At 36.5% G+C, this 13,729-nt stretch overlaps 1 protein-coding gene across 2 annotated transcripts in view; it reads right to left on the reverse strand.

Annotated features, from left to right (window-relative positions):
• Window positions 1-13,729, reverse strand: part of cacna2d3a (calcium channel, voltage-dependent, alpha 2/delta subunit 3a) — a gene marked incomplete in the record, with an annotated part of 131,079 nt that overhangs the window by 82,182 nt on the left and 35,168 nt on the right. For both annotated transcript variants that reach the window (XM_014017578.1, XM_014017570.1), the window contains 1 exon segment: window positions 7,953-8,012. In XM_014017578.1, coding sequence (XP_013873032.1) covers window positions 7,953-8,012 — 60 coding nt within the window.

Raw genomic sequence — 13,729 nt, forward strand, 5'->3', positions numbered from 1 at the left:
TACTTGGACTTAGCGTGCATTGTTTAAGTGTTCCCTTTATTTTTTTTGAGCAATGTACATCCAATAATATACAGCAAGATATCTAATGTTGTAAAAAATATATTCTTTAAACATTTCAGTTTAGATGTAAACAGTGACACATTCACTGGAGTATTGATAATGGTATTATTGGTCCAGAGTACAGTACATAACAATGCTGGTATTGAGGACACCACAATTTTGCATGTTTAGCAAAATCTCCTATGTTAAAAAGAAGCTACAGATCATACATCTGATCATACATAATGTATATTTTTAGTTTCATTGATGTTTATTCAATTTAATTTGTTATTGTAAAAAGACACTTCCTCACACTGTGTAAAAGCAACTGTTCAGTTGGCTTTATGGGGAAAAACATATGTGGCTTATTTTCTAAAAACTCTAAGAGCATTAGCCACCAACAAATGCTGTTATATGATTAAAACTGCCCTTTTCAGCTTTTGCCAAACTTCTCTTGTAGACGAACAGCCACAAAMAGATAAAGAAGGGACAGAGAAGGCTGCATATGGGAAGCAGAAAGAATTGACCATGATGCCCCACCCTCTGGTACTCACTTTTAACTTTAATCCCTACTTCCCCTCACCCACATCCACGCTCTTTTTTAACGGCTATGAAAGAAAAGGGCACCACTCAGAGAGTGTGGAAATGGGACTGGAAAACAACCAGAGGGCACGGGTGAAGATAATCAGCGGTTAAACGAGGCAGCAGAGGAAGTAAATAACTTGGAGGAGAGGCCAAGTAATGGTGGCATACTTAAAATCTGACTTGGTGCATTTTCCATTCTGTGCTCAACAACTTTGGGGAAACTGTATCTAAAGCAGCCGTGTGTATAAAAAACATGAACACACATCCCAACACTTTATCTATTTACATTATGACTTTCTGCCACAGGATTATTGTCACCTGCCTGTGTGTGTTGTGACCAATAATTTTATTTTTAATAGGAACTCTTAGAAAACAGCTATTACATGTCTGTCTACTACTGCTTGAAAGTGCACATCATATTTTGTAAGATTTGACCAAACATATAACTTTATTATTATTCATTATAAGAGGATCACAGTTTAAAACTGCATGCTTTTCATAATGTAGGTCAGTGGTTCCCAACCTTTTTAGACTTGTGTACCCCTGAGTCATTTTTTCATACCACTAGTACCCCCTCTGCCAAAACGTAATGATGATTCTCCAAAACTATAATGAACTACAACTGATTATTAAATGAAAATTATTTATTTAACCCCCTAGAATGCTTACTTCTCAGGCATTTTATTCATTTCAACTCAACTAAACATAAAGATAAATATGTTGCCTTGAAAGTGAATAAGTAATCAAATAAATAAACCAGGTAATAGCAGGTGCAGGAAGCAGCAGCATCCAAAAACTTTGTATTGTCCAAAATRCATCAAATACCCCAAATGAGCAAATTCCATGAGACTCCGCATTTTATAYAGGATTCRATTTTGTGTTAATTCTGTGATTCCGTTAGCGTTTTCCACATTGCGGAAATCAAAGGGCCCTGCATATCTTAGTCCTATTTTTATTTACACACCTGGGAAATTTTTCCACGTACCCCCTGTAATATGTTCATGTACCCCTGGTTGCAATCACTGATGTGGGTAATATGTATGCAAAACACTCAGTTTAAATCAGTAGGTGAACTGCAAGCTTCAAGCACTGAATCAGGTGTGTTGGAGCAGGGACACAAGTAAAACATGAAGGTTAGTGACCCCCAAGGGCCAGGATTGGACACCCCTTTCTCTACAATTGAATAGGAAAAAAATATTAGTGGCTTTTTGAAGACTTATAATTTTATTCTGACATTAATCTTCATACTAATTGGTGCAATTCAWTGAAAAGTAATCAAAGGCAACCTGTGGAAATATCTTTTTGTATTATTTCTTTTTTTACCCCATGATTCATTTTATAAAAAAATGTTTCAAGAGGCTTTTAAAAATCAGTTCTTGAGAGAATCCTCTTACTTTCTGAGAAACCTGTCGACTAAGGTACCTTAAAAGCTTTTGTGAGTGGACTTGGGAAGCAGGTAAGTCAAAATTTGTGAAGTGAAATTGCGCGTTATATTTGACAATAGAAACTAACGCATGAAGCAATGGCTTTTTTTTTTATCCCGTCTTCACATCACTGGTCTATAACAGAACATTGAGACAGACAAACACACGGGTCAAATCGTTTTTGCTTTCAATGCAGACAGCAATTTGGCAACGAAAGAAGCAATGTGGCTTTCTGTGATCTGTGGTAATATCCTAGACAGTAAAAAAAAGGGCAAAAAAAAAGGAAGATAAAGCATTACGCTCGCCGTTCCCTCCAGATTGGGGCTATATTTTCAGTCAACATGAAGACTGGCAATTGGCTGTTTGTCTCTAACCTCAAAGGAAGGATTTCGCTGGCTGCAGAGGGCAGGGGAGCCTGCTCTCTGCTTTCCTATTTACAGCACATGAGCATTGCGGGTAAAAGAGTGAGAGAGGAAAATCGCAGCAGATTACCGTGCCAATTTCACATGGAAGCAGAAGAGCTCTGGAAAGGATAGATAAGGAAATTCCTATCAAACTGCTGCCAGCCAAATATGTATCCAATAGCAATAAACCACACAAATATTTTTATAATAAACCCCTGAATCGTGATGGAGGAGGTTTCACCCTACAGCGTGGATGTCGTATTTTTAGTTCAGCTGGTGATAATTACCATCTATTCATCACAGGCTGGTAGGGAGGGAAAGCACTGCTAGAACTGCCACCATCAGACGGACATAATGGCATGCACACCCACACAGGTGTACACACGAGAGCGCTCATGAAAACTTACCCAAAAGAAACTGTGGGTTATGGTTGCGTCTCAGGAATGCTGAGTCATTTCATTCAAGGTTCACACAATTCAAAACAATTAGCAGTAAAACAAATACAGTGAATAAAATAAATGACACCTGAATCACAGTTTGTCGAGACATACTGAAAACTTTTCATTGAATACATTCCCATAGAAAAAAAGTATTAAACTGGACAATCATGGTGAAGAAGTTGGCTTGGACAAAAAAAATACTCTAGACATGTACAATATTTGAAAACTTAACTATATAGTTTTTGGAAAAAGAATGTTGAAAAAGGCAACAAGATTCCAAAAAAAACGTTGTAAAATGGGGACAAAGTCTACATTTCTGTCATAATCTGTKTTTAYTTTCCTTAGTTTTCAGTGTTTCCCTGTGTTTCTCCCCTGCTGTCATTCCTCTAGCCCCGCCYTTGCTCACCTGTTTGTCGTGYGTCTCCCCWGGTGTTTCGCATTGTCTCTTAATTTATTTGCCTTTATATTCTGAGTCTTGTCATCAGTGTTTGTTGGATCACTGTGTTTCCTGTTCTGTCTGTGTGCACTGAGTTTTTCCCCTGCACCAAGCGAGTTTTGAGCTGCTTTGCCAGCCTTTTTCAGTTATATTAAAGCCTTTTTGTTACTTTTWGAGCCYACTTGCGAATTCTGTCAATWTTCATGTATGAACTGTAGAAACTGCATGGAGAGAACCAAAATCAAAAACATTACAGCTGGAATGGTCACCATGGTAATCCCACACTGGTGTGGTGTCTGTCACTCCCTGACTTCCAACTTAATGAGAGGCAGATTGAAATAGACTGTAAAGTAAGCAAAGTAAAGAGCTGCTGAAAGGTGATTGTCAAATCCCAAAAATTCTTGAATTTTGAATTGCAGAAAAGAATTATGGCAATATTAAGACTCTTTTTTTTACAAACACTTCCATAATTTAAGAAAAATCAGAGATGAAATATAACCTTATTTTGTTTGTTTGATTTGCTAAATTTGTCTGTCAGTTAAAGATTGAGTTAAAAGTTTTGCTTGTTAAATTTAAAAGCTGTGTGATGAAACACAGTAAATTAATGTTTTTGGGCCAAATGGTAATCAGGGAATGCTTATGAATTGTTACCCTTAATAGGTTTAGCATGTTCTTTTATTGCTTTTGTTATAAGTGATTAAAAAAGTAAGAATGAGATCAATGCATTCGAACATTATTATTCTGACAAGTTGTAAAGATGCTTTGCCATATAATATATATATTTTTTTTTCAAATTGTTTTGTTTTCTGTGTGCTCAGATGAGTAAGTCTAATGACAAAACTTAGGTTTGATGTGGACCATGCCATTATTTATTGTTTTTACCCAAACCAACAAATGGGATGCAGAACCTCCTAACTGGAAGCTATTATCAAAGCAATTGCTATTAGTGGTCACATGCCATTCCAACAAGCTCCTGATACTAATGGCTGTGATTGCATGTTTATGTTCTCCACTGTTAACCATCTCTCCTTGCTTTTTTTTCCTTTTCTTTCTTGTCTGATTTTGCAGAGCAGAATACCACACCAGTGCAACATTTCAATTACAGTTTTCATGAAAACTGTTTCACTCTCTCCTTGTTATGATATGTGTTCTATTCATAAATATTATCACAATTTATAAAAAACATATGTGTGCGAGATCGCTTTTCTGTTGTTAAAACTTTTTTTAGCTGAAMATTAGTAAATTACTAAAAGATATCCTTAGATTATGCAAAGTGGTGTAAATTGTCCTGCAAGCTACGGCTACGGCTGGGCTTTTTAATCATCACTCATTTTACAGAATATTTGCTAAGTTTAATGTAATAAAACACTGTGGTGACCTTTTTGGTATTTTGTACTTTTATTTAAAAAATAATACCCATTAACAATCTGTGACAATAAACCAAGATTAAAACACTTTTCTTTTTAGTTTCTCTCTGATTTCTGACAGTAAATTCAAGAAAATAGGTGTAAATGAAGTGACATATTTCTGCAAAGTAAAGGCAAATTAGAATGTCCTTCAAAGCAGTCTTAGCAACAAGAAAGCTATTTTTCTTCTTATTTATAAAAACACTTAATACATTTGCAGAGGTCATGCAGAAAGCTGCTTCAGTTGTTGCTTTTATTTGTCAATTTTGTTTTCGCTTTTTTTGTGTGTGTGTGTTTAGTCTTTCAGTTCTGTTTTTCTTAAAACATTTTCCTTGTGTTCAGTGTGTTTTCATCTTGTTTGGCTCGTGTCGCTGGCTATTGTTTCCCTCAGTTACCTTTGGCTTCCACCTCACTCACCTGCCCTGCATTTGACCACATCCCAAAAACCCACAWATGAAACAAAATGATGTTCATGAGGGACAATGTGGGACACCTCTTCAATGTTATGATGTCATAACTTTTAATTTGTTATAGATCTCACATTACAATTGCCTCTGTTTTGGTTGTTAGTGCACATTTTTGAAGGTTTTGAAGAAAAAATGTGTACATTTAATTTTAATTTAACACTTTTAAAAGTTTATCATTATTAAATATTGTTGAACATTATTTAAAGTTTAACATTTTTTTATCGCAATGACAAAATAACACTAAATAACTCAAACCCATAACCAGGTCCAYACAAATCTACACCTGGAAACAGTGGAACAGCTGTTCTGTGGGACAGATTTGCTGATCTCTGCTGCTATTTGTCTTTAAGTTTGAGCAAAAAGTGTCTGTAGATTATCAGGCAGCTTAATAAGCTGTGGGTTTCTTGTCTGAATTACTTTTAGTTTCGCTTCACGTTGTGTTCACCGTCAGAAAATTTTGAATTAAAAAAAACTGTACTGAGCTTCTTTCTGAGAAACTCTTTTTATTGATTTCCCCCATTTCCCAGTCTTTGTTTTACTCCATTTTTTTTTTACTTTTACACAGTTTCCTTCAAATTCTGTATAAATCAAATCMTTTTCTTTTTGCACTGCGTTTATTTAATTGTTTTACACAGTGATGGTGGAACACTGTAGATTTTTTTTCTTTTGATGACTTATTTCAGTCATTGTTAAACAAAATACAGTTGCAGGCGGAAGTACAGCAGCTGCAGGACATACAAACACATTACAATAAGACCAGATAATAAGTTGTTACAGTGCATATGATCTACATTTTATGTACCAATTCATAAAAGCCAATATTTTGCAGCTAAATGTGCAAACAAATAATAATAGCTCAAGTGTCTCAAGTGCCACAAGAAACCTTTCAGATAACTTGTTTCATCAACTGTGGATGTTTTTTTTTTTTTTTTTCAGAGTAAAGAGTCAAGCAGATGTTCCAAAAGTACTAGCATGATTTACAGTATGGCACGCATATATGAAAAAAAACATTCAGAAGGCAGACAGTGGTACATTTAGTAACTGATCCTTCTTAATAAGCAGCAATGGCTGAAAACCACAAGATATGACTGTAATACCTTGAAGAACTGACAGAGTAAACATGCATGAGTTGGAGCACACACGCCACAAACTCTCTAAGTGGTTTAGTAGCAAATACTTCCAAGTCGACTTAGCATCAAGTTTGCTCTTCAGAACGCAAGTTTCTGCTGCCGCTCCTCCTACTTTAACAAACATTTAAAATGTGCTTGAGTTTTAGCAAAGTCAGACAAAAAAAAATTAAATGCACACAAATTATGTACAAATTCTGCTATTTTGTCTCACACTTGGATGCCTAAACGCACACAAACACACACATCTAAGATGCAAAGCTGCACTCTCGAAAATTAAAGCTGTTAAAATGGATTTGAGACAGAACCATGAAGGCAATAGCTTGGTTTGGGGGTGTGTATGCAGATGTGATTAGCAGAAGGCATTTGCCCAAATCTGCAGAACAGAGGGAGGAACTTCTTGTGAATATTTTAGAATGTAGAGAATGAAAATACGACAGTGATACATTACCAGCACAAATTCATCATTTAGTTGTTTGAGCTAAAAATGTACCTATCACAAACTGTGTCGCAATGAGGCAAAGCAACATATAAAACTGCTTTATTTCTTTTTATAAATTAGATAACAGYACCCAAACAAACATCTACATTATGTTTGACTGATGATGCACTTGAGCTTTGCTCTGGAAAGAGAGAAAAGCTGGATTCAGTCTCAACTTTAAAATATTGATCTCATCTTGAGGAGAGAGAGAGAAAAAAGACATTAAATCATGTTTGCATCAATCTTACAAGAAAATAAGTTTAGGAAAATCTAGTTGGGGAAATCAGTTTCCTCATTTTTGTAAACAGTATGCATAGATTTGTTATACTGGTGCGTAAGAGCAGCAGGTGTTATGTTAAGCTGTGTTTTTTCTGTGGAGTGGGGATAAATGATGCAGAAGCAAAATACAATACTGGCAAAAAAGATAAGGGTTTAATTTACRAATTGCAAACATTTATAGAAGGTATTGACTTTGTACGTGAGAATCTGCCCACTTCTACTGAACATAAAATATGTTTGTTTTCTAATAGATTAAGGCCAATTAATAAATCTGAACATTATGATTTATAACTGAAGAAAAATAATTTCCTCCTATATTCCCTTAGATCACACAATTTCCTTTTTATATTGTATTGTTTGCATTCAATGAATTTGTTATTTTACAATAACTAAAGTCAACGTATATCAGCTAAAAAGAAAAAAATCCAACAATGCAAAGAAAGAGAAAAGAATGGAAGAAATATCCCTAACAGAGCTCATGAGTTTGGAAACAGTATACACAATCTTATTCAGTAAGCTATTTACAGAGGGACTGTAATTAGCTGAAAGTAACAGACTGAGACTTACGTGCATCAATGATTATGAAGGGTTCTGCACCAGTGTATGGTTTAAAAGAAAAAAATAGTTAATTTAAGTCAAACTAAAGATTTCCTAATGCCTTTTTGTTCTGTCTGACAGCTCCTGTGTTTACAGAGGCCCGCCATCTGCTGGGTCTTTATCTTTTACTGAGAATTAATATTGGAGGCATTCACTTGTGCAGACTTGAAACAAATTAATTAATACGCTTTTAAGAACAAGGCATGAACATGTTTATTAAAATTATGTTTGAGTGGGGGGAGGGTTTAAAGAAAAAGGGAGAATCACCTGTAGGTCTGGATCCTCTTCGTGCTGAAGGTGGGCTTCTTCTGCAGCCTCTACMAGTCTCTACAGAAAGACAGAGGAACAATGTGGCTTTTAATACAGAAGTGATTTGACCTGTGGTAAAAAGTAAGAACACTTCTATACAAGAAAGCAGAGGTGGGCACAGTTCCCCTAAAGCACTAAAGCTCTATAGGGGAACTAACTTCCTATTAGTGCTTTAGGGCTTTTGCTATTCTATTTATTAGTGGATTAGCACTTGCTAAATTTAAGGGTTAAATATAGAAGCACTGAGTGAGGTCTTTAAATGTTATTGGTCAATATTATTGGTAACAGAAGGTGAAAGCTGTCACAAATTTTGTTCATATGCATGTCACTTATCCACAAGTGGCATATTGACAGTATTCTGCACACAGAAATGAATTGTCTCATATTGACTCTGAAGAAGGTTCCTTGGGTCAACTGGGTTATATTAGTGCTTTAGAATTAGCTTTTGCTAAATTTTTCAGTGCGTTAGTATTTTAGAATTAGGCAGTGTTGTATAAAGTACCACAAAGTGATACCTGAGTAAAAGTACAAGTATCTTACCCAAAAATTACTTTGGTAAATGTTAGTCTCCTTTAAGAATATTACTTGTGTAAAAGTCTTAAAGTTTCTGATATGTTTTGTACTAAAGTATTAAAAGTAAAAGTATTGATTTAAAATGAGCAGTTAGATTTTCTGTAAGGACATTTATTAGGAAAAAAGTGCAGAAATGACTACTGTATTAAAATAATTAATTTATGTTAAATTTAGGATGCACTAGTCTAGCTGTTAAAGTTTATACACAAATATCAAGGCTGCCCAAAGCTTTTCTCCAAAACGAAAATCTATCTGAGGGCTGCGGCCAAATGTAATAATATAATTCATGAAATATAAATACTTCTTAAGTACAGTCCTTTTGTTTTAATGATTATGTCCTGCTGGAGTGTGACATAATTTGTTTGTGTACAAACTAATACAGTATCAGAATTTTATATATTTGTACTTCTCATTCAACCACAGTTAAATTCACTCTATCTAGGAGCCACAATTTATATGGATGGTATTTATTTACAATAACAATCTGGAATGAAAAAAAGCAAAAATGAAATAAAAGTAACAACTTTCTACACATAATTGTGTGAACATGTAAGTAAAAAGTTGGATGAAAAAAATTACTCAAGTACAGATACCCAAAAATTCTACTTAAGTACAGTAACAAAGTATTTGTACTTAGTTACTTTACAACTCTGGAATAAGGGGATATAAATATTTGTGTTAGTGCAGCTAAGTTTTAGATTAGTGCTGCCCACCACTGCAAGAAATTAATTTTGTTAGAACTTTTTAGCACCAGAGTGAYAGTGAAATGACTCAGAGCAGACAAACATTTGTCCATCTCATCCAAAAAAAAAACATTTTCCTAAATGCCTCAGAGGAAGTAGTAATGTTCATCCAATTCTTTGGACACAATGATGACAGAGATACAGTTTATTCTAGTTACCATGTGCACTCTTAAACACTCACTAGCACACACACACACACACACACACACACACACACACACACACACACACACACACACACACACGCGCGCGCTCATGAACTCTTTTCATCATCATCTTTTTGCTGCTTCTGGCTACTGTGTTTGACCAAAGGGTGGTGTGGGTGTCTTAATGCTTATTAGTCAGCACCATGACCCCCCCACCACATATCCACACTTCTTCAAACCCCTATTTCATCCCACCTTTCCATCTTTTCTGAAAAGTAATGTCTTCTAAAAATATCTACTGTACATAATGTAKTTTACGTCAAAAGTAAATAACATGATGTAGCTGTTATTGAACAAATAATAACAGAAAATTGCGAGCTGAATCACAAACACAGTTTACAGTTTATTGAAAAAAAAACTGTAAATACAAATGCAGACCTGGTGAGTGGTGAAAATCCCAGTGGATCAGCAGATTCAGAACTACGTACTCAGATCAGCTCATCTGGCACTAACAAACATGCCACATTCAAAGTCTTTTAAACCCTCTTTTCTTCACTTTTCTGATGCCAGGTTTGAGCTTCAGCGAGTCACCTTCACCAAGTCAACTTGCAAAAAGGCACTGAGTTGTTGCATATGATTGGCCGTTTAGCTATTTATGGAAACGAGTAGTTGAACAAGTGTACTTAATAAAGTGGCCTTTGAGTGTACAATGTACAAGCGGAACAAGCGGTTTAAAATCCCAGAAATACTTTCTGTTTGCATTTATTATAACAGGAGATAAGGTTTGCTAAGCATTTATTAGACAACAATAAAATGGAAATAAAACACGCGTTAGGTAAAAATGGAACTAACATAAATGCCTTATGGTGCGTTCACACCGAACGCAATTTCAGCATCAGGAGCATCAGGTTTACATGCAGAGTCTATGGTGGACGCGCTTCAAGCAGCGTCGGGAAGTGCTGCGGYGCCTCAAGCATGTTTAGAGCAGCGCGATTTGAACGATCTGAGCGTTCGACGTGCTTGATGCGCAAATTGCTGAAGTTAGAAAATCTGAACTTTTGCAGCTCGACGCGCCGCGTCAACCAATCAGAGAGACTCCACTGTGTGACGTAGTGACAGATTTCTTGACGGGACGGTTTACTGAATGATGTCCACTAACCTGAAACAGATGGAGAGGAGCTCTTTAGCTGAAATCGAGTGCTTGCAGTCGGTGTCCTGACAGGAGATATCCGCACCAATGAGTGGCAGCGGCTCATCAGACTGGACTCGGGACAAAAATAGTCCTGAAAGCGAGCTGTGAGCCTCTCCCTCAGCTCCTGGGTGATGAAACTCAGAATGTCTCTGAAATATCTGGTGAATTAATTATGAATTAATTATCTGATGAGTGTGACATGCTCTTGCTCTCTGTAAATAAAGCAAAGCCACTTCCTCGTACGACATTAAACAGAGCCCGACAGAGGAGGGAGGGGCGGGGAGGCTGTTGCCGTGTGAGCGCTTCAAGAGCTGACCTGCGTCTGACCTCAAAGTGCACAAGCGACCAACTTGAAGCGTTGGATGCGATTTTGAAGCTGAAATCGCATTCGGTGTGAAYGCAGCATTAGTTGTAATTTGAATCTGGAGTGGCATGCAGATCTAACTGAATTGTGCATTTGTACTTTTGTTCAACAGGTTTTTATATTTTTTCATTTTAGAAAATTAAGCTTTGGATTGAAAATATATTTAAGCACAAACCATCAGTTCACTGGAGACTGTCAAATACACACACACACAAACACACCCTCATGGCTTGCTGTCATTCTCTCTTCCACAGCTGGTCTTGATGCCTAGGAGTTGGTAATGAACTTCCATTTCACATTTCCATTCAAATGGCTTTAACGGCTAAACTACTGCAATCAGCCATCCTATTTCAGCAGAGCCGTGTGTGAGTGTGAGTGTGTGTGTGCTCATGTGTGTGTTGCGTTGCTGCTGCCGTGTGTATACAAGCTGTTTTGGAAGGCAAACAGTGTAATCTAGAGTGTGGCCAATCATTTTTTTCACCATAGCAACACACCTGGTCATTGCATATTGTAGCATATCATTTTGTGATTGGTTCCATTCAGCAATTTATTCATGTTTGCATGCGTTCTGCTTCCATCTTGGTCTTTGAAAGATTGAAGGAAACAGAGACAAAGCAAAAAAAGAGCTTTGACATCTCTCGTTCTTTCAGTTCAGAATAAAAGGAAACAGTTCAGGAACAAACAAAGATAAGGAAAGTGGAAAATAGATGGAACATGAGAGAAAAACATTCTCTGACAGTATGCATACTCCTAACTAAATGTCAGATGCTGCCTGTAATGACACTGTTGATAGATACACATTTTATGGTAACAATGCTTTATTGTGTAAATGCAAGGATGATGGTAATATTTTATGTGTTGACGTGTTGAAGTTACATTGGGCTTCGACGTGCCACCTTGAGCTTTTCTGCCCTTTTGGCACTTCTTTTAGTGATTATACTTGCTATAATATTATGTTATAGATTACTAACAATAAGAAAGCAAGGTGACATGTCAGATAAGAATGTGTCATAAAAACTGCCCCCCCCCCCACACACACACMCMCACCACCACCACCACCACCACTGTAAAATATCTGTTCACTGTTCTTAAGAATTACATCTCTTTCTTTTGTTGATTTTATGGCAAAGGAACATTTGAAGGTCACAAAAAAAATCAGAAGTGCTGTCAAATCAGTGAAATATTCCAACCTTTCACTGCAAGGAAGTAGATTTTCATTGTTGTTATCAACAAAATAAAAGAAAAACATACGTTTGCCATAACAATAAAAGTGAAATAAATCTGAAAGACAATCAACTCACATTAAAAAAAAGGGTTTTAGATAAGTATCCTCTTTTTTCCTAAGTTTTTTTTTTTTTTTTTTGCAAGTTTCAGCTTCAAAACCTGCGCGAGCCCATGCATGGCAACAAAAAATCGTAGGTCTAACAGGTTTGGTCCGACAGTGTACAGTCCCACTGGAAAATACAACACAGCGCACACAAACAGATTTTACTCATGAACATTCAGATGTCAGACGGGAAATCTCACGAGACCTCTCAAGAACAAATGTGAGTTCAGAGTAAATAAACATGGCTGATGAGGACGAAGCAATGGCGATAGTTTGTGGACTATTTTTAACAGAGACAACAAACATAACCAAAAGACGTCTCCGATGTCTATCGGACCTTTTGTTGCTCCAGTTGTTGTCTTCTCTCTTCTGTCTTCTGGATTCCCCTCCATGTTTCCATCACCTCGCTTTCTTATTGGCTACACATCACATTGGCTTCGAACTCATTTGTACTCAGGGAACACCACACATGCTGGGATATCAGGCCAAGACAATCCAACATGTTGAGTATCCCCAATTTGTGTTTGGACAAACATAAAAGCCACTGGCATTTGGTTTAAACAATTTCTAAAYGTTATAAAAACAGTCCTGATAAATAAATCACTTCTTTTTTTAATTTAATTTTTCATAAGCTTCATTTAGGCTAGATGATGAACCGTCTAAGTGGTGTTTTTGTGTCATTGTGTGACTGCATGATGTTTATTTTACATGTTTAAATAATCTTGCCACGTCTTTTTATCAATAGGTAGTCCTGCCAAAGTGGATAATTCTGTTTAAAGAGATAGGAAATTAAATTTCATTTCTAGTCATTTGAGGCTCGGACTCATGAGATGACAACAATAATTAAACTGATACAGTCAGAGAGGCAAACCCTGGCTGCGTGGAAACTTACACCCATTTGAATACAAATGGACCCTTGCTTATGCTCCCCCCTGGAGCAGACGGGGGGAAAGGTAAAGGCACAACAGATGAATAGACTTCCTGTGATAACTGAATTAGACGTGTTAGCCATGAAAGACAAATGTGGCACTCCTAAGTGATTACAGATGCCTTGTTATTTTCCAGCTGGTGTCTTTTGATTACAAACCTTTGATTTTTGGTATGAAACTGGTTTCAACTTGACTTATTTTTCTACTGAACTATCAGCATTTAAAGGGGCAATATCATGTAAAATCAACTTTTTTGTGCTTTATATCATGTTATAATGTTATACTCTCATAAAAAAACATGTCTAAAGTCTTGCTTTGACTCATTCATGCATGTTTGAGAAATCCTGCAGCGTTTTTAGAAGCCATGCTGAGGAGCAAAACAGGTGGGGACCAGAAATGTCTTTTGGGACCAGAAATGCCCCTGAGACGTGTCTTTATGCCAAACTTCCTCATGGCAGAGC

This window comes from Austrofundulus limnaeus, unplaced genomic scaffold (genome assembly GCF_001266775.1).
Source record: "Austrofundulus limnaeus strain Quisiro unplaced genomic scaffold, Austrofundulus_limnaeus-1.0 Scaffold3, whole genome shotgun sequence".
NCBI classification, from domain to species: Eukaryota; Metazoa; Chordata; class Actinopteri; order Cyprinodontiformes; family Rivulidae; genus Austrofundulus; species Austrofundulus limnaeus.